General features: G+C 39.0%; 2 protein-coding genes across 2 annotated transcripts; both read left to right on the top strand.

Moving 5' to 3' along the window:
• Positions 1–16,834: 16,834 nt before the first annotated feature.
• Positions 16,835–17,413, top strand: K441DRAFT_651587 (uncharacterized protein). The gene has a single exon (XM_067647223.1). The coding sequence runs from the start codon at positions 16,842–16,844 to the stop codon at positions 17,400–17,402; it is 561 nt and encodes a 186-aa protein (XP_067510092.1). The 5' UTR covers positions 16,835–16,841; the 3' UTR covers positions 17,403–17,413.
• Positions 17,414–20,241: 2,828 nt separating this feature from the next.
• K441DRAFT_626349 (uncharacterized protein) lies at positions 20,242–21,615 on the top strand. Its single transcript, XM_067646129.1, has 2 exons — positions 20,242–20,517; positions 20,580–21,615. Exons 1-2 carry the CDS (start codon positions 20,320–20,322, stop codon positions 21,510–21,512), a joined length of 1,131 nt encoding a protein of 376 aa, XP_067510091.1. The 5' UTR covers positions 20,242–20,319; the 3' UTR covers positions 21,513–21,615.
• Positions 21,616–21,915: the final 300 nt, after the last annotated feature.

Raw genomic sequence — 21,915 nt, 5'->3', positions numbered from 1 at the left:
AGCTTAACTCCTATAAGGGAAGTCTTTAGTTTAGAGTTTAGGGACTTTACTAGGTAATTAATTAAGGTAGGTTTGTTCCATCTAGTCTCTTTAGTATAGTAGTAGAATTTAGTAAAGTATAATAGAAAGCTCTTAGAGCCTTATGTTATCTTATTTAGTTTTCTTTATACTATAATAATTTAGTTAGGGTCGCTATAAGATGCTTTTAGTATAGTAACTAGTTCCTCTATAGTGCTCGGCTAAAACGGGTATATAGTTTCTACGGCATCTCTTATTAAGCGACTTATAGCGTAATATAGTTAGCTATTAAGGGTAGGGTAATAATTAATATTGCCGTTTAGCTTGTTCTTAAGTTAGTTAAGGAAGAAGTATAGTTTACTCCTTTTGCCTAAATAGGCGGGAGGATTAGGGAGATATTTGGTTAACTTCTTTATAGGGGTACTAGTCGGCAAATTTGGGGTTAAGGAGCCAGTTCTAGATACGTTCTCTCTACCTAGTATTTATAGGTTAATACTGGTAGGGGTAAGTAGGGGTAACGGTATGGCAAATAGTGGGTTTTAGCGGATCTCTTTAATTTCTTTTTTTAGAGATTTAATTAACTTATAATGTTAGGCTTTCTAATAGGTAAGGGTGTCCGTAAAAGCCTATTGCAGAGCCTTTATTTGTTTGGTAAATATATTATATAGGTTTTTTTATAAATATAGGGGCTTCCGGGTTATTCTATATATTAGTTAAGGCGGTATAGGGTATAGGTTTAATGCAACGTAGTATTACGGAGTAAGTATAAGCAATAATAATATATAGCAGAGTAGATATTATTAAGCTATGTATATAAACTATATAATAAGGTTAAGATATTGTATAAGGAAAGAAGGTAGGAAAACGGGAAGAAAGGGTATATATTGTTAACTTAGTTGCTTAGTTAATATATACATAGAGTAGAATAGGATTTGGGTCGTGGACCTAGTAGAACTTAGTAGGATTTAGTGGAACTCGGCGGAATATAGCAAATTACCGTTAGATTGCTATAGGTTGCGGCAAATTGCGGTCTCGTAGTTAGTAGAAACAGGTAGGTATGTATAAGGTGTCACGGGGGTGTCCTATAATATACTGGGTAGGTATTCTAGTAGGTAGCCTAAGATGCAAATATAGCTAGCTAAGATAGACACTAAAACATATAATACTATTATGCCCCTTACATACTAACTAAAAAGTAATACTCTTAGTAGCTAGCATAGAGAACTATAATATACTACTCTTAATATAAAAAGGTCTTAAGGCGGTTACCTAATAGCTTATTAGCTAAAATAGACTAAACTAGTTCTAGATTATAAAGGAAATAGTAATAAAAGGCAAAGGGGTAAGTAACAGGCGTCCCCTAATAACTCTATAGTAGTAAAGTAAAGTTTGCGATACTAGCGCGTCCGTAGGCTTATTATAGCAGCAGTAGTTCCTAAGAAGTTTAAAAAGTAAGGTAGTAGAGTACTACTAGTAACTTGTAGGCGTTAAGTAGGTAAGTTTTAAAAGGCAGGGAGATAGATTACGGGGTTTTCTTAAATAGAGTTTTCTCCCTATATATAAATAAGAAGTAGTCCGCGTAGGCCTAATAGGGATCTAAATCGGACGTTAAGTAATAAATAATTATTATAATTATTATTATATTATATAATATACAGATCTTAAGTCTATTTCTTTAGAAAGGTTTACAGCTATAGCTATATAGTAATTTACTCTTTATTAAGCTAATTAAGTGCAATCTAGTTTAGTAATTAGTTTTTAATCTTACTAATAATTTAGCATATACACTCTTTAGTATTATCTTATATTATTAGCATCTTAAAGAAGTTATCTACCTTATAAACCCAATTACCTAGCTACTAGGTGTTAGGTCTATAGTAGAGTTCTAAACTACTAAAGGCCTTAGCTAGTTAGTCTATATTCTTTTTTCGTTTATAGTATAAATACCTCTCTAAGTCTTCTATACCTTTTTAGGTAGGTATTAAGTGGCTTTTAAAAAGCCCTTAGCCTTAGCTAGGTTATAAAAGATTTTATCTAGCCTAAATTAAGCTCTATTAGATTTAAACCTACCCTTAAAGGTTTCTAATATATTTATTAGTAGCTCCTTCCTATATAGCTTCTAAGAGCCTTATAGCAGCTTCCTAGTATCTATTTTAAAGATAATTAGTTTAGGGCTTTTAACTTTCTAATCTTAGCTTTAGGGAAGCTCTAGCTATAAAGGTAGTATTAGTACTAATAGCTAGTATAGATTTCCTAATAAGGCTTAGGTCTTAAGTTAGTAGTTAGGTTAAATTACCTAAAAGAGTAGGCCTACTTAGCTTGTAAGCAGTTTATATACTACTACTATACTAATTATAGGCTGGTGGTTTTCCGGGAGGGTTCTAGTTAGGTCCCTAGTTAAATATATTAGTGTATTTCTTTAGTATTTCTAGCTTAGGGAAAGATCTTAGAGTCGCCTTTAGCGCTTAGTCTTTTAATTAGCCTAAGTAGGGCTAAAGGGGCTCTGGTTACTTTTTAGTAGCATTATAACTATTATAAAGGGTATTTACATTTTCTTTAGCAGTAACTATAGGTATATAAAAGTCTTTAAGCTCCTAGTATATTTAGGTATTAGGGCTTATTTAGCCGTCTTACCTAAAGGTTTATATTATTACAATCTCTCGCTATTAAAGGGACCTTTTTGCCTTAGCGTAATAGCTTTCTATAAGGTATCCATAGAGTTTCTATTTAAGTTATCGCAAGATTTTAAGGGAGGATAGTAGTTATAAATAAAAGATATAAATAAATAATCTGGTTCTTAAAGCTAACTACCCTTTTAAAAAGGAGTAGGAAGGATTTAAATATAAGGGGACTTTATAGATAGGGGGCTATAAGGATACGATTATGGAATAGGATAGATTGGTAAGAGAGACGAATCCTTAAGGAGGTAAGGCCTTTGGGATCGTGGAGACTATAGTAAAACCTCTTTATTACGATATAGGTTTTATAGCTAAGCGTATCGTTATATAAGGGGTATCGTTATATTCCATATTTATATATAAAATGCACCCAAGATTAAAATTAGGTAATAATATTGTATATCTACGCCTGCGAAGCCGTAATTAAGCGATCAGCTACACTAAAATACATTGCGATTAACTGCTGCTTAGTGTTTTAAGCTTATCGCCCTTGGATTTAACGCTTATGCCTTAATAGAGTTATAATTACGTCTTTCTTAGAGTCGCTTTACTGCTCCTTATAAAGTCGAAGCTTTTATAGGGCTATACGCGCCTTATTAAGCTTAATTTAAGGTTAATTAATAACTTCCTTATCTGTTTCCGCATCGCGATTAGGCCCTGCGTAGAGCTCTGCTATACTCTTAATAAGATCCTCTAGTAAATCCTTTACTTCCTCGCTAGGCAGCTTAATAAAATCCTAAATATTCGTTATAACGCGGATCCTTCCTACTATATATAGCTGCTCTACTAATTACTGCATCTTATTAATTATAGGAGGATCTATATAATCTTAAGGGCGAGGCCATAGGCTAATACGAGAGCTAAATAACGTAGATTTAACGAAGCAGTTCTTAATCGTTTGGGGCGTAACTTCCTCCTAAGCTATAATTGCCTATTAAATCGCCCATAGAACATACATCTGTTTAATTAGATTGTTACCTTAAAGTAAGCGCTCTACTATAAATCGTAGCTAGTATCGCCTATAGAGTAGCTTAAAGTTTATAATTATCCCTTAATTAAGTGGCTAATATACTAAGGTATAATTAAAAGGGAGGAACTTAACGCGCGTATTCTTAAGAGAGTTATTCTTAATAAGCGTTTAAACGGCTGCTTTATAAGAACTAAAGCCGTTAATTAAAAGGAGTATCTTCCTGCTATGTATTCTTCTTTTTTTTATTTTTTTAATCATTTGTATTATACTACGTACAATACTACGCATGCAGCCTCTAGGCTATGGCGCTATAGTCCTATATACATAAATCCTTTCTAGGCAGCTTAATATATACTAGTAACTATGTCCTAGTAGTTTATAAACCTCTAAGCTAGAGGTTTACCGCTCCCTAGTAAACACTAGGTTGCTGACAACTATTAGGTAGTAAGAAAATAGTAAAAAATCAGTAAAATATAAGAAATCCTAACGCCTGTCCCTGTCCTTTTTGTGTTTTATTTCTGTCCTTTTGCTTACTATTATTTATTTACTTGAATTCTAGTAGGAATTACCTTCTAAAGATCCTTCTGCTATTAGCCACTTTCTAGTAGCTATTCCTATCTTACTTAGAAATTAAAAAGCACTTCTCTTCCTTTTTTTATGCAAAAAAGCTTCTTTAAAGATAGAGAAGAACCTAGTTATCTTTGCATTTCTTTTCTCTCTTCTTAATATAGCCTGTATTTTAGTAATAAATGCTTAGGGGTTTGTACAGCAGTATAATCTCTAAAGCATTTACCTTCTTTATCCTTCCCTATTGTTTTAGAGAAGGACTTAAAGAAGCCTTTTCCTAGTTTTAGTTGGTAAAAAGCTGATTGTAGCCTTTTAGGATATTTATCCTTAGGGGCTTTAAGAGAAAAGGAGTAGTTTCCTTTACAGATCTTAGTATAGTGTTTTCCTTTACTTTTATTCTGTTGCCAATTATCTTTTTACTAGTCTAGGATCTTTTCTCTTGCTGTCTTCTCTATATAGGCTAGAGAGGTATAAGAGGATTATATTTTCTTCTTAAGAGGCCCTTCTTTGCTAGTTTATCTGCTATTTTATTTCTATAGATTCCTAGGTAGCTAGGAACCCAATAAAAGTTAATAAAGACGTTTTTACTAGCTAGATAGGAACAGCTTTGTGTAATTTTAAAGACTAGTTCTTGCCCTCCTGTAAGAGAATTAAGCTGTAACCTTTTAATAGCTGCTTGGCTATCTATAAAGATATAGACCTGTTTCTCTTCTAGTCTTTGTTGCTTTAGGTGCTCTAGGGCCCTATAGACTGCATAAAGCTCTGCGTTTATAATTTCTATATAGGGTCCTAGATTCCAGTTTGTTGCAGTATTCTTCTATTAAACTAAGTAAGCCAGTTAAGTATAATTACTGTCATTATCTACGCCTTCTTATTATACCTCCATATAATATTTAATAAGGCTATATTAATGCAATTAGATATAAAGTAGTAAGGCTGTAGTAATAAGCCAATTGTAAGGAAAGGAAGCTTATCCAAGCTATTTATATTAGAGTAATTACTAAGAGAGATTCTTACCTTCTCCTTCTTTATTTCTAATTAAGCCTTAGTAGCTAATATAGTATCTAGTATAGCCCTCCAAAATAGCCCTATTTTATCTATATTATAAATATTCTTTAGTAGATAAGGAGCGACAATCTCTTAAAGCTCTATTATGTGATCTTTTGCTCCTTCTATATTAACTAAGGCAGCCTTACTATGCTGCTTTCTCTTATAAATACCGTTGCGATCTTTAAAGCCTTCTATCTATCCTTATAACCACTTTAGCTTAACTATTTCCGTAAATATAGGTATTTAATGCTATAATTAAGTGGCGGCAGCATGTATAAGATCGCTAGTAATAGGAATACGAGAGTTCTATAAGCGTTAGTGCCACTTAAAGAGAGCCTCCTTTAAGAGAGGATGTTTAGTAGCTTTTCTTCGCTCCTATATACCTCTCCTATATAGCAATTTAACTCTATTAAGGTATTAAAATTTATTACTTAGTATTTCTAATATTAAGTATTAATTAATCTTGTGACGGAGGAAGTTGCTTACCTAGGTAGTAAGCTCTCTTTATAGTAGGCTAGGGTATTTTTAGTAGTAAGTATATATTTTTTAACGCTTATAATTAGAAAAGCCATAACAGCGTTACGCTTTAAAAATTTTATATCTTCCTATAATAAATATAATAGAATTAAGTATAGAGAGTAAAATCTAGGTATAATTTTAATAAATTTCAATCGTTATATGGTGTATTTAATGGCTAAATTTATAGTAAGTAAAGGCCAAATCTAACGAATTAAAAACTGCTTATAGCGATATTAGTAGTAGGTGCTTAACGATATCATTATTACGGCACTGGCAGAACTTAGCAGAACTTAACTAACAGAACTTAATAGAACTTAGCAGAACTTAGTTAGTAGAACTTAGCAGAACTTTACACTAGCAAGTTGCTATAGATTGCCGTATATTGCGGTTACGTAATATAAAGATCTTATAAAACATTAAGCGGCGCTGCTTTTCTTCTCCTTTCCTTTCCCTAGCTTTAGATTCTCGTTTATAGATAATCTAATTATATAGGCTTACGCGTCCCTCTTACCGTACTTATGCCTTAATTAACTAAGTCGCTAATATTATCTAAAGCTTATCTACCCTTTCTTCCTAAGAAGGAACTTAAATATATTTAAAGATAAAGAATAAGAATAAGAACTAGAATTAGAACAAGAACCGGAACTAAAGAATATAAAAAGAATACGAACCCTAAAAATAGAAGAAGCATAAACTAAAACCCCTAAAGAATTTACCTAAAATTATCTAATACCCCTACTACTATGCTAAGAAATACAGTAGCTAGCAAAGTAGCTGCAGGACCTTTAAATACCTTAGATAATAAAATAGTTAATGTCTTAAACCCCCAGGCAGAGCTAGTAGCAGCTAATACTAAGATTAAACGACTACGAGAGCTGCTTAAAGCTAGAGATACCCCTACTTCCGCATTTAGTGACAAATTATTAAACACCTAGAGACTTACAGTAAAGCCGCGTTTTAACGTTATCTTAGTACACCGTTCATCTACGGTATACCGGTCAATAGTTAGGAACAGTTGATTTTACTATAAGGCGTATAAGGCTTTACGTTTAAAGCTCTCTCATATAAGAACGGTATAGCGCGAGCAATTATAGTATTAGAAACCCTATTTTTAGAGCTAATTTGGGCGCCTAATGGGAGGTTAATTGCCCTAGAGGATTAGGAACAACCATTCTTTAACGGAATTGCTTAATTCTTAATTAAGGTTAACTATATATATCTACTTTATTAATCTATAGTTTAACCAACTAGTAAATATATATCTATAAATTATTATAGGGGTAGTTTAAATCCTATCTCTACTGGGCGCAATTTAGCGCTATATATTAACCCCTTACCCTTAAGCCTACAAACTAGCACCGCTGCCATCAATATTTATTAATTTAACACCCCTCTTGCCCTATATAATAGCAAAGTCTAAAGACCTTAAGCGCCTTCACCGCTATAGTATTTTAGAGCGTAAAAGGCAGCAGATCCGGGTATACTGCTGTAAAAACCCTAGAAACCTTAGAGAGACGCTACTCGCTTTTTTACCAATTAATTTTAACGCCCTTATATAATGCGCTAGATAACAAAAAAAGCGATAATAAGGTTAAGCTATAAGTTATTAAGCTTAATAAGGCTTTAGATGCACTAGAGCGCCTTAAGCTCTATAAGGGGCAGCAGAAGGAGGATAATAAGACTCTAATTATAGCTCTTATAAAGGCAGAGAGAGTAATTTAAGGCCGTTAAGTTGTGTAAGTAAAGCAGACAACTACTATAAGCTTCTTTAAGTAGTTATAGATAGAGAGAATAGTTAATTTAGCCTCTTACAGCGATTAATAAGTGAGCTCGCAATATAACGTTTCTATATAGCATAACGTTCAAACCCCCTACTACCGAGCTGAGCGGTATAACGAGGTTTTACTGTACTATAATTCTTAAGGCCCTATCCTAGCGCCTTGGCGGACCTACTAAGCCCTATATAGTACTATCGCGGTCTATAAAGGTCACAGACCCCTTATTACTTATAGACGGAACAAACCCTATATTTAATAACTGGAAGCTCCAACTACGGGATAAGCTCGAAGTTAATGCCAACCACTTCCCTACCCCTTAGGCCCAAATGGCCTATATCTTTAGCCGTACTAGTAGGGACGTATAGACGCACCTACGCCCGTAATATACTAAGGACTTAGTAAACTCTTTTACCTCTAAAGAAGAAATAATTAACTACTTGTCTTCTATCTATAAGGACCCCTTTAAGGTATAGAATGCCTACCTTAATTATAAAGGCCTAAATATAAAAATAACGGAGACCTTTTTAGCCTTTTAGACCCGCTTTTTACACTTAGCCGGCCAGGCCTAAATTCCCTAGAAAGATCTAATGCTAGACCTATTTAATAAGCTTACCCTAGACCTATAGCGGGCCGTACTACTAGTTTTTACTACTATATAGACGCTAAAGAAACTTATAGATTAGTGCTTAGCTATTAACTAAGGCCTCTATTAAATTAAGGTATGCGCTAAACGGTATAAAGCTAAAAACACTCTAAATTAGACTATAAGTAACGCAAGAACGGCCTATAGCGCCCTAGCACGATTAGTAACTCCTATAGTACTAGCCTTACAGCTTACCGCTAACACAGCAGCTAGCCGTGCGGCTAGTCCTGCCGTAGATCCGGCGAATGCTTGGCCTATATATAGGCCCTTAGCAATTAAGACGCCTACTTCTCTTACGGCTAGAAGGGCTATATTATAAAAGACTGCCTAATAAATATAAAAGGGGATAAAGTTTTATTAATCTAGGAGGATAGTACGGAGTTAGAAAAAGAGGAACCCTAAAGAAAGACTCCTCTTTAGGATTAAAAGGGATTAAAATGTTATATATTAATCTAGGTTAGCTAGTTAGCGGAAGAAGCTATATTATCCCTTATACTTTATTCTATAATAGATATTAAGTTTTAACCTCTGCTTTAGCTAACTCTAGAGTAAATGCCTTTACCTTAATAGACACCTAGTACTCTGTAAAGCTGGCTAACTTTTTAAATATACCCCTTAAAAAACTGCCTAAACTAATTCCTATTTGCGGGTATAACGGATAGATAGGGCTACCTATTATAACTATTTTATGGATTTACCTTTATGTTAACGGACGAAGGCAGTATAATGTCCCCTTTCTTATTATAGACCTAGGAAGCCATAATATAATTTTAAGAAGAAAATAGCTAGCCTATTTAGGCTTATAGCTTAACTTACGGAGTAGACGGCTTATCTGGCCTAAAACCCTACCCCTAACTCCTTCCTTTATAAAAGAAATCAGCATTATAATGGAAAACCTTATACGGCCCTAGATTAACACTATTTACTAGGCTAATGCTATACGTAGGGACTAGGCCTTTAAGAAAGATGTATAGCTTAATCCGCAACGGATCCGTATACTACACTGCCCCTAGACTACCTATATTACGCTACCCGCATTAAAGACCTAGGAAGTTAGTAGTAACCTAGAAAAGCCCCCTATAAAGAGCTTAGGCCCTATACAGCTGCAAAGGATAGTAAGGAATGTTAGACGCTACACTAAACTAATAGATTGGAGGGATAACTTATAGAAGATGGAATAGGAGCTAAGAAAGATTATAAACCCTAGACCGTAAAATACGGTCTAGTAAACGGCTGTAAGAAAACCTACGGACCTCCTACTAGTCGATATCTGCTATATTAGCGCTGTAGGATTCTACTAGAACTTGGTCTAGCCTAATACCATTACTTTTATAACTAGCTTATATAAAATTAACTAAATACTTAAGGAAAAGAAAAGTAAGCCTAGCGGATAAAAAAGCGAGCTTATAGACGAGGAGCTGGTAGAATAGAAACTACCCCATTAATACTAAAAGTTTAAGGATATATTCTCCAAGGTAGCATCTAATATACTTCTACTATACTAACTATATAACTATAAGATCGAGATTAAGTTAGATAAGGAAAACGCCCTTAGCTATACCCCCCTTCGTAAATAATCTATTGCGGAATTATAGGCCACTAAGTAGTACCTTATTAATAACCTAGTAAAGAGGTTTATTAAGCCTAGCTAGGCCCCTTTTACCTCCCTTATTTTCTTTATAAAAAAGCCAAATAGAAGACTTTATTTCTATATTAACTACTATAAGCTTAATAATATAACCCGCAAAGACTGTTATCCGCTGCCCCTACTTAATAAGACACTAGCCCAAATAAATAGAGCTAAGGTATTTATAAAGCTTAATATTCGTTAGGCTTTCTACTAAATTAGAATAGACCCCAGATCTATAAATCTTACTATATTTTAGACTTAATATAGATCGTATAAATACAAAGTACTTCCTATTAGACTAACTAACGGACTAGCTATGTACTAACAATATATAAATAATGTACTCTTTAACTACCTTAATAACTTCTGCACGGCCTACCTAGATAATATTATAATTTACTTTAAGAATAAGTTAGAATACAAGGAGCATATCTATAAGGTCCTATAACGGCTCTATAAGGCTGGCCTCTAGGCCGATATTAAGAAGTTAGAATTTAGTATAAAGCGTATAAAGTACTTAGGGTTTATTATTAGTACGGACGGAATTAAGGCAAACCTAGAAAAGATAGCCGTAATTAATTAGTGGGAACCACTATGGACCGTAAAAGGGATATAGTTATTCTTAGGCTTCTATAACTTCTATTAACGCTTTTATTAAGAACTATAGTAGAATTACTTAGCCCCTTAGCCGCCTTACTATAAAGGACCAGCCTTTTTACTTTAATACTATATATAAGCAGGCTTTTAATAAGCTTAAGAAACAACTGGTCTCCGCTCCCTTACTTACCCACTTTAACCTAGAACGGCCCTTAATACTAGAAATAGATGCCTTAGATAGTATTATTACTAGCGTTTATTTCTAAAAGCAGACGGACGGGAAATGGCACCCTATTACTTACTACTTAAAGACTATAATAGATGCTAAGCTAAACTACCCAATCCACAATAAAGAAATGTTGGCTATTATCTCTAGCTTTTAGCACTAGTAAGCATAGCTAGAAGGGACCCCTAAGCCTATTTAGGTAGTTTCGGATTATAAAGCCCTAGAATACTTTATAATAACTAAGGCCCTTACGGCTCGGTAAGCGCGCTAGGTAGACGTTCTATCCTAGTTTAACTTCCTAATTATATATAGGCTAGGCGCTACTAACCGTATAGACGCTCTTATAAGATGTAAACAGGACCTAAATAACTAGATAGCCGCGAAGATCTTATTATAGATCTAGACGCTACTATAACTAGAGCACCTTAACCCTTAGATATAGGAAGAACTAAGTACTAAATCTTTAAGCGCTAAGATATATCCTATTAACCCTATAGAATTCGACCTTATTAATAAACTACTGCAAGCAAACCGTATGGACCCTTCTCTATAGAAATACCGCGAAAAGGCAAGGGATATTACTAGCCTATAGTCCCTTAAAAATAGACTGCTTAAGCACTAGGAATAGCTAGTAGTAATAGAGGAACGGAACTTACAAACCCGGCTTATTACTAAAGCATATACCTAGGTCTTTACGGCCTACCCTAGAAAAAATAAGACCTATAAGATTATTAGTAACCGTTACTACTGGCCTAGAATAGTTATAGATATTAACCGTTATATATAGAATTGTAATAACTGCCGTAGGTCTATAATTCCATAGGATAAGACCCTAGGACTATTAAAACCCCTTCTAATACTAGGACGCCCTTAGCAGTATATCTTTATAAATTTCTATAAACTACCTTTAGACCGTAACGGATATAATATAGTTATAATTTTAGTTAACCGCTTTAGTAAGCGCCCGTTCTTAATTCCCTATTATAAGAATATTAATACTAAAGAGGCGGCCTAACTATATATCTACTACGTCTACCGCATTTACGGACCACTAAATACTATTATATTTAATTATAGCCCGTAATTTATATTAGCCTTTTAGAACGAGTTTACCTAGATCCTAGGTATTAAGCTAAAGCTTTTTATAGTATATTACCCCTAAACAAACGGTTAGACAGAGATTATAAACTAATACCTAAATTAGAGGCTCCGGCCCTTTATTAACTACTTCTAAAATAACTAGGCCAAACTACTACCCCTTATAGACTATACCTAGGCAACTCTACCCCATAACTCCACTAGATTTGCCCCTATTTAACTAGAAATAGGCTACTTACCCTATATAGTAAAACCTCGTTATACCGTTTAGCTTGGTAGTAGGGGGTTTAAACGTTATGCCGTATAGAAACGTTATATTACGAGCTCACTTATTAATCGCTGTAAGAGGCTAAATTAACTATTCTCTCTATCCATAACTACTTAAAGAAGCTTATGGTAGTCGTCTGCTTTACTTACGCAACTTAACGGCCTTAAATTACTCTCTCTGCCTTTATAAGAGCTATAATTAGAGTCTTATTACCCTCCTCCTGCTACCCCTTATAGAGCTTAAGGCGCTCTAGTGCATCTAAAGCCTTATTAAGCTTAATAACTTATAGCTTAACCTTATTATCGCTTTTCTTATTATCTAGCGCATTATATAAGGGCGTTAAAATTAATCAGTAAAAAAGCGAGTAGCGTCTCTCTAAGGTTTCTAGGGTTCTTACGGCAGTATACCCAGATCTGCTACCTCTTACGCTCTAAAATACTATAGCGGCAAAGGCGCTTAAGGTCTTTAGACTTTGCTATTATATAGGGCAAAAGGGGTGTTAAATTAATAAATATTAATGGCAGCGGTGCTAGTTTATAGGCTTAAGGGTAAGGGGTTAATATATAGTGCCAAATTACGCCCAGTAGAGATAGGATTTAAACTACCCCTATAATAATTTATAGATATATATTTACTAATTAGTTAAACTATAGATTAATAAAGTAGATGTATATAGTTAACCTTAATTAAGAATTAAGCAATTTCGTTAAAGAATGGTTGTTCCTAATCCTCTGGGGCAATTAACCTCCCATTAGGCGCCCAAATTGGCTCCAAAAATAGGGTTTCCAACACTATAATTACTCGCGCTATACCGTTCTTATATAAGAGAGCTTTAAACGTAACGGCGTATCAAATTTAAACGTAAAGCCTTACACGCCTTATAGTAAAATCAACTGTTCCTAACTATTGACTGGTATACCGTAGATAAACGGTGTACCAAGATAACGTTAAAACGCGGCTTTACTGTACTAGCTTTAACTAGGAAAGACTAGAAGGACCCTAGACTATATACGAAAAACTATCTTATAAGGAAGCCTAGTAGTACGCTAAGCGCTTAAAAGAAGCCTAGACGGTAGCCTACGTAAATCTAAAAAAGGCTTAGAAATTAATGGAATAGCAAATAAATAAGTATAGGCGCGAGACTAACTTTACTATAGGTAATATAGTTTAGGTTATAATAAAGAACTAAAATATAGGACGACCTAGCCATAAGCTAGACTATTAGATAGTAGGACTATACCAAGTCCTTAAAAAGAGGGGTAACTTATATAAAGTAAAGCTCCCAGATTTAACAAAGGTTTACCTCGTTTTCTTACCAGATAAGCTATATAAAGCTATAGATAACCTATTACCCAAATAAAAGAACGAACCCCCCCTGCCAATTTAAGTCAATAGCGACGATAAATAGGAAATTAAAAAAATACTAGCCTATAAACTAGTAAGGAGAATGCTAAAATACCGCATTAGTTGGAAAGGCTATAACCTAGATCCTACTCAGTACCCTATATAGAACTTTATTAGCAGTCCCTATAAGCTTTAAAAATTCTATAGCTATTACCCTAATAAACTAGGACCCCTAAAGTACCTAGACGAGTAGATAGAGTGCTAGTATAGTAAAGATAATAGGCTACTAGAAGAATATAAAGATAAGAATGCCCTATAGAAGTAATACGGATATATAAAGCCTAAGGGTAGGCTTTACTAAGGGGGGGGGGTAATATTACGGCACTGGCAGAACTTGGCAGAACTTAGTTAGCAGAACTTAGCAGAACTTCACACTAGCAAGTTGCTACAGATTGCCGCATATTGCGGTTATATGACGCAAAGATCTTATAAAACATTAAGCGGCGCTACTCTTCTTCTCCTTTCCTTTCCCTAGCTTTAGATTCTCGTTTATAGACAATCCAATCGTACAGGCTTGCGCGTCCCTCTTACCGTGCTCGTGCCTCGATTGACTGAGTCGCTAACAATTATTAAAAGTTAGATTATCGTAATATTACACCAAAAAAGGCTTAATTAAAGGGTGTAGATCGTAATATAGATATATATTGTTATATACCCTATATCGTAATAAGGGGGGTTTACTATATATACTACGGGCACGTGCCTCTAGCACGTGACTGGCGACCATCCGAGGGGCGTCCGGGGGTTGTCCTGAGGGCAACCCGAGGTGACTGCAATAATATCCCTTACATAAAAGGCCACAAGTTTAAGATTTTAAAGAAAGGATAAAAAATACGAATATCGCTAACAAAAGGTCTTGTACCTTCCTAATTAGGAAGTTACGTTACTAACTCTCTTAGTATATTATTAAATAAATATTTTTATATTTTTATATTTTTATATTTTTATATTTTTATATGAAATTTTATAAGCTTTATATAAATTCTAAATTAAAATTATTATATAATTAATAATATTGGCCGTTGAAAACGGATTCTGCACCTATACGTGGTGACGGCTACAAACCTAGGTCTTCGAAGTTCAGACCTAGAGCCAACGCAGAGATGTTGCACAGCGCGTGCAAGTAGGACCTGGTGGTTGTATGCGTTGTGGGGCATAGTGAAAAGTTTTCACATGGGATGGTGAGATCTCGAAAACCACTACTAACGGTACCCCTTTATAATATAGCCACTAGTTCTCCTATTAAGCACCTATATAATCTAACATAGATAAACAGCTTTTAAAAGCATCCCCTAGCCCCTAATGGAAAGTATTAATGACCTTATATTAACGGATAAATAAGCGTATAAGTGAACGAACGAATGAGTAAATATACAGCCCCTCCTAACCCCTAGGGCAGTTGCCCGCGGAGCATATGGTTACTCGCTGTTTTTAACTACCAAATACTACCTAGTAGCTTGGATTGCGACCTACGGTTTTCCCTATCTCCTTTTGATGGAGTGGTGACCCTTAGAGAGGGCCTAGCTGGGGCCTAGGTACAAAAGATACCCAAATATAATATAATATCCCGCTTGCTTATTAGTATTACGGTAGTTAGAACGGATGAATCCCCCTTACGCTTTTAATAGCTCTAGGGGGGGGGAGGCAAGGCGTATATAGTAGTGGTTTATATAAGAGATAGTATATAGGGGATAGGTAAGATATGGGACATAAAGAGACAATAAGATACAGCAATTAATTAGTAAGGCCTAGCTGGGATATAGTGAACCCTAGCTTTAATAAGCTAGAGAAGGAAGCAGTGGTTCCTAAGGAGTTCAAAACATCTAAGGAGGAGGACGTGCAGTAGGCCCGTAGGGCCGCTGCTATGTGCAAACATGGCAAATCGGGGTTTTTTATCCTACTGAGGCTGCTTATAGGGTTTTTCCTCCCCTAACTGTAGGGTTTTCTTCATGTAAATTACAAGTTTTCCCCCCTGTAACGGAGTAGTCTGCGTGGGCCAAGATAGGATCCGTATCAGACGTTAATTAAAGAACTACTACTACTACTACTAATTAATAATATTGAAGTAGTTATTATGACTTAAAATGTATTAGAATTTATTAGTACTATCATTTACGCAGCCGGTATTGCAGCTTACGCAGCAGTGCTAAAAATTACGCATTTGAGTCTAAATTTACGTGGGGTAGGCCGTTAACTGCGTACCCGTGATTGCGCGTGCGCAGTCGCTTAACTTCCTAATTAGGAAGGTGCAAGACCTTTTGTTAGCGATATTCGTATAAGCTAGCTATCGAGGTGGGCCGTGGCTCAAGCCCTAACCACGTACGACACCCCTTCCTGCTAGTTCTACATACTAATTTAGGCGAAGCTCAAGCGAAATTAGATGCCACCGCTGCTGCGCGCACCGAACCTCCCGGACCCTGTATCCGGACAGGTCAATCCGTCATGAGGAAACTCAAAGCTGCTCTCAGCGGCAAACTCAAGGAGCAGAACCAACGCGATTCCCAGCCGGAGTCCCGGCAAGCACCGCCGCAGCAGCAATATCTGCAGCTAAGTTAACAATGGCAACAACCCAGCTCGCAGTCCGGGGGCCACCCCGCGCCATGGACAACGGCAACGGCCAACCTTGCCAAACAACTAGCTCCTGTTTCCTCGATGCCACCGCCGCCACCTGTGTCCGGACCACCGGCACCAAGTTATGGACAAATGGGCCCGCAGTACCTGCCCCCTCCCGTAAATCCTGCCGCGTACGCCACTTCACCTCATCATAGCCATGCACCCGTACATGGCCCGGCTCCAGGCGCCTTGATGCCCACCCCCGGCCCAGTCTACGGCCATCCCAAACCATCGGCGCCAGCATTCCAACCAGCACCAGTCCCTACGCAACTGCCATGGTGGCCGGCAGAGGCAGACACTAGCAAATGCCACCTCTACCCTCGCCATCACGAATCCCATTCCCCCTTTCATCGTTGACGCGGCTCCGACGACAGAAGGGACACTTGAAGTTGAAGGAGCATCGTCCTCGATCCATTGCAGATGATGCGAAAAATGCAAGCAGGGCATCACCTACAGCTCCGACACCTTCATCTGCACCAAGTGTCGGTACTAGCTCTGCCAGAGCTGCAGCGACGCCCCCAGGACCCATCCCCAGCGCGTGCGCACCCAACTTCTCCAATGGACGGAGAGATGCTGTGGTGAGTGCAAGCCGGGGAGTTACCTGCGAGGACGTTGGTAGCTTTCTGTGTGCCGAGTGCAAGCACTGGGTTTGCGGCGCGTGCAGCGATGGACACACGGCTGCGCATATGGGGGGCTTGCAAGTCCAGCTCAGTCCTAAATTGGAAGAGTTCATGGCCGAAGCAAGCCCCTGCCGGGTTTGTTCCCAGGAGGCGCGCTCGAGGATGGAGTGCGAGTGCAGGCAGTACGGGTTTGCCCTGTGTCTGCCCTGCTTTCACAACGCTGCTGCGTTGGAGAAGTTCTTTGCGGAACACGCCGCGTACCATGCTAAGAAGAAGGAGATGCTCCCTGCGGAGATTCAGCTCTTGGCGATCTATCCGGAGAGATGGCGTGTTTTGGAGCAGTGGAGGGAGGAGGTTTGTCGGTGTCTGGATCAGGGACGGCCAGCGGCGACTATGCATTGCGAGAGATGTCACCTTGCCTTGGAGGTTGGGAAGAGAGCATACTGGTGTCGGACTTGTCATGAAGAATGGGGAGGGTTCACCCAGTGGCTTTGTGAGATGTGTTTCCTGGAGGATGAGGAGTGGGAGAAAGACATCAGCCAGAGCGGAAAGAAAAAAGAAAACGGCCGGAAACAGAACGGAGGAAAGCCAAAGCTTCACGAGCACGTCTTCATCAAGACGGCCATTATCTTCGATGCAACCATCCCTGATGAAAGGAAGGAGACTATGTGGTGTCCGACATGCGAGCTGTGTAAGCTTCCCTCTGTACATATCCGTCCATAGGAAACGACTGACCTGGCAACTATACAGGCTCGGGGCGGTAGACAGGAACAGACACTATCACGACCATGCTAACCCAGATACAAACATTCTCAAGAGAACTCCGGATCTGAAATGGGTGGTCAGCCCCCGACTTCAAGAAGTGTACCGATACTCGCTGTACCGGAACTGTGACAAGGAGGCCCTGTTCAAAGGAACGGTTCAGTATCCCGACACCGTGTCTATCAAATCTGAACTGGCGAAGTGCAAGCAGTGTGACTTTGGTACGCAGCCACCCCATTTTTCTCCTTGAAGGCACCCATGAGAAAGGACTGGCAAAGACTGAAGTTAATATGTCGCCATCCCATGCAGTGCTAGCATACAACAAACCCGCAACACTCTGCATAAAGACGAGATGCCAGCAATGCATCTACTGCGCGTCCTACACCGAGAATCGTAGTGTCAACCACCGCCACATGGACTCGACATATGTCGTGGTACTGAAGCGGCAGAGGATGCCCAAGTAGATTGTGCAAAGTGTCGGAAGAGTGGGTTTCTTTCCCCTTCCCCAAACAGAAATAACGTAATCTACCACCAAGTGGTGGTCACCACCATGTGGCGCCCCATCAAAACTTACCAAAAATTAGAAAATTCGTACTTTAATATCTCAACAACCACTTAATAATAAATTCTAAAAATTTAGATTTGGACTTTTATATACGCTCTGCAGCTTCTATTAAAGTTGCATAGTAATTAGTTAAGTGGTTTTTAAAATATAGGAATTTAGCTTTGTTTTAGCCCCCAAATTATAATATTTTAAAAACCGCTTAACTAATTACTATGCAACTTTAATAGAAGCTGCAGAGAGTATATAAAAGTCTAAATCTAAATTTTCAGAATTTATTATTAAGTGGTTGTTAAGATATTAAAGTACGAATTTTCTAATTTTTGGTGAGGCGCCACATGGTGGTAACCACCACTTGGTGGTGGATTACGTTATTCATGTTGTCTCCACGACCCCTGCGAGCAGAGTTGAGCTGACGCCATGCCTCCTCCCTAGGATACAAGAACACCGGCTTTTATGGACTCTTCTGCGGCCACTGTTACTACTTTGCCCTTTGCTGGCGGTGCATCGCGGATACCTGCCAGGGGAAGGCGCCGGAGCATCCGCCGGGGTTGCGCCATCCAGAACAGCGGGGGTATGAGGGTCCGGCGAATTGGGTGTTGTTTTATGAGGCGGGGAAGATGCCTGCGGGTGGGCAGAGTTTGCCTAGCTGTTGCAAACTTAGTGTGGGATAGGACTCGGTTTAGACGTTTGCGTAGAATTGAGTCACACAATAACGTGGAAGCCGAGGTTCAAGGTAGTACTATTGGCTTATTTAGAGTCCACTGAAACGATGCCATTGGGTTCTGTGAAGGTATTCTGGGGTGGTACTTCATTAAAGCCATCATCAGGGTATAATGACTGCCCATTAAATGCTATGTTTTTGTTTTGTTTACATTGCTCCTGTTGTCTCGAACCTGAGAGGTCTTTCCATCATGCCTGGTTTATATGGCTTCTTGTTGGGATGACAGCAATGAAATCTCAATTCATCTCAGGCCAGGATGCGCAGAAATTAATTTTTGCGAGATTCAAAACAGCCCACTCTGGCTAATCGCTTATCTTTGTGATCTAGTAGCGCGTTATGAACGTCCTATTAATATCCCTCCTTAATACATGAACGAACTTGGCCCATTTTTGCAGGAGTGGTTTCAAATCCGTGGAGAAACTACAGGCAAGGTTTGTCGAACGGACAATAAGGTTATAAAAGAAGGACTCGTGTGTAGATTAAACTACGAAGAAAAGTGACTATATATACATGAAATGGGTGGCGAAGGCTGACGTCGACAATGACGACGGTTACGTCATTGCCACCTCAATCGACAAGGTCGCATCTCAGATGTACGGACAGCTTCGAGAGCTAAAGGAAAGGGAAGGAATTTTTACAGATGAGATGAATTGGCAAGCAGCAATGGCGATGCAGGATATCACTATATAGTGGAAAAGTGTCGAACGTTGAGGTCACCATCAAGTACCACCTTATGACTCACACCCTGTTTCTTGCCATCGTATGTCTTACTATCTATTTTCTATTACCTATTCATTACCTATCACCGACTGAGTGGCAATACCGACCTTGTGGCGATTGAGTAACAGTTACCAAATCGTCGTCAACGTCGTCGTCAGTCTTTTGCCCCTACCTCATGTATATAGAGAACTTCTAGAGCCAGCTTCAATCGACAGAGTTCTTATGAGTGACTTGTCCGTCCGACAAAAAGGACATTCATGGAGATGCCACGGCTAGTACAGCTTGCTGTATATGCACTCTCTATATCACCTACTTCTGGTGTAGCAGAGAGAAACTGGTCTGCATTCAGTTATATTCACTGCAAGAAGAGGAATCGGCTTGAAACCCATCGCGTAGATAAATTAGTCTTTCTATACTGGAATCTTCGGATGCTTCAGGGTGTCCCAGATTATGGCCTAACGCAGGAAGATATATCAGAAGGGATTGAGGATACAGACACTATCGCAATGATAGGTAATTATAGCGACGATCAGGCCTTCCTCTAGACGATAGTCTCTAAACAGCCAGCCTTAACTTGCGCTAGAGAAGAGAAGCTAAAGCAGGACAAGACCTTGATGCAGGCCGCATCAAGGTCTTGTCCTGCTTTGGCTTCCGGTCAAGACAGTACGAGGTTAGCTTTGTGACACCTGAAGGCTTTCTCAGAAGCCAACCTCCACATGCCACGTACGTTCAAGACTCCGGTGAAACCTTCCCCTATCAGTGTAAGAGCCTTTCGTTACTCCAAAGCCGTGATTACTCGTCGATATTGCAAACTCTCCCCATTCCATTCAAAGGTTTGAACCCAGCTCTCTATTTGTCTACCTCGAAGATCAATGGCTATGCCTACAAGCCCACTGAAGGAGACCAGCGATACTCTGCTCCAGGATGCACCGAACAACACCCCCCAGGAGAAGATAGACCAATCGCAATGTCCCACCGATCAAGAAGCACAACGTGCCAGCTCCATAATAACACAGTACCTGCGGGATAATGTCGCGGAGTTTCGACGACTGACCGAGCTCCGACAGCAGGTAAATAAATCGAGCGCCGAAACTCTTAACCAATTCCAGGGCGACGACGCTGACTGACATAGGGATGGAGCAACCCAGAAGGCGATCGATATTTCCAAAAGCAACGCCACAATGCCGACAACGCTGACGAGAAGATGGCTCAAATTTTCTACAAAATGATGAAGGAGATCGGCCAAGAAATGCATCGGTCAACCGGTGCTCTCGCGATTTCAAAGACGGCTGCGAACAGCCCGACCATCCTGGACATATGTATGGCCCCTGGCGGTTTTCTTGCAACGACGTTAGATTTGAACTCAGGAGCCCACGCTCTAGGATTCAGCTTGCCTGTTTCCGAGGGAGGGCACAAGGTGCTCCTACACACAGATCCCAACGTGACGCTAAAATTCCTTGACGTTACGATGCTTGCTGCAGATATAGGCGTCACAGACTTTTCGTCAGAGCATCCCGAAGCCAGGAATATGCTACCGCAACAATTCGGCCCCGGACAACTCTTCGATCTCGTCTTGTGCGACGGTCAGGTCCTCCGTACCCACATCCGGGTCGCATACCGGGAGAACCGACAAGCCCGCAGGCTAACAGTCACACAACTTGCCATTGGTCTTGAGCGCGTCAAGATTGGCGGAACTATGGTCGTCCTTCTCCACAAATTCGAGGCCGCAGACACCGTCTCCTTACTATACACGTTCAACAAGTTCGCTTCAATCAAGCTCTTCAAGCCGACAAGGCACCATGCCAAACGCTCATCCTTCTACATGGTTGCTACTAATATCCAAAGCCAGCACTGTGAGGCTGTCCTAGCGGTGGAAAGGTGGAAGAGGCAGTGGAAGGTCGCAACGTTTGGAACGGATGTAGAATACAAGGAAGAGCTTCGTGTGGAGTGTTTACATGCAGAGGAGGTACTGGAAGAGTTTGGGTCAGAGCTTGTGAAGTTGGGAAGGGAGGTATGGGGAATTCAGGTAAGGGCTCTAGAGAAGGCGCCTTTTATTAAGAAATGATGGACTACTGGGTCAAAGCGCCCAACGATCGCCCTCGCGTAACGATCGCTTTTTGGTGTAACAACCTTCAACTTTTGAAGCTCTACAGCTCTATAGAAATCGTAAATTAAGTCAATTTTTTGGTGTAACAACCTATGGAGCTCGGAGACTCTCGTAGGGCAATTTATCAGGTGCGGAACCTTCTTAGGAGGTTAATTTGCCTATTGCGACGACTTTAAGCTAGAGTGGGGACTACCGTATCTACCTTATCTACCTTATCACTAGGAATTCCAGATATATAAACCTTCTACTTGCCTTTACCTTTAGAGGCCTTTTTTAGTATTAAGTTACTACGGTAAAATCTCCTTAATACGATATAGGGTATATAACGATACCCTCTACATTACGATCTATACCCCTTAAT

This window comes from Cenococcum geophilum (genome assembly GCF_001692895.1).
Source record: "Cenococcum geophilum 1.58 unplaced genomic scaffold K441scaffold_2, whole genome shotgun sequence".
Classification (NCBI taxonomy): domain Eukaryota; kingdom Fungi; phylum Ascomycota; class Dothideomycetes; order Gloniales; family Gloniaceae; genus Cenococcum; species Cenococcum geophilum.
The sequence above is the reverse complement of the archived record's forward strand: the minus strand, read 5'-3'. Positions and strand labels throughout refer to the sequence as shown.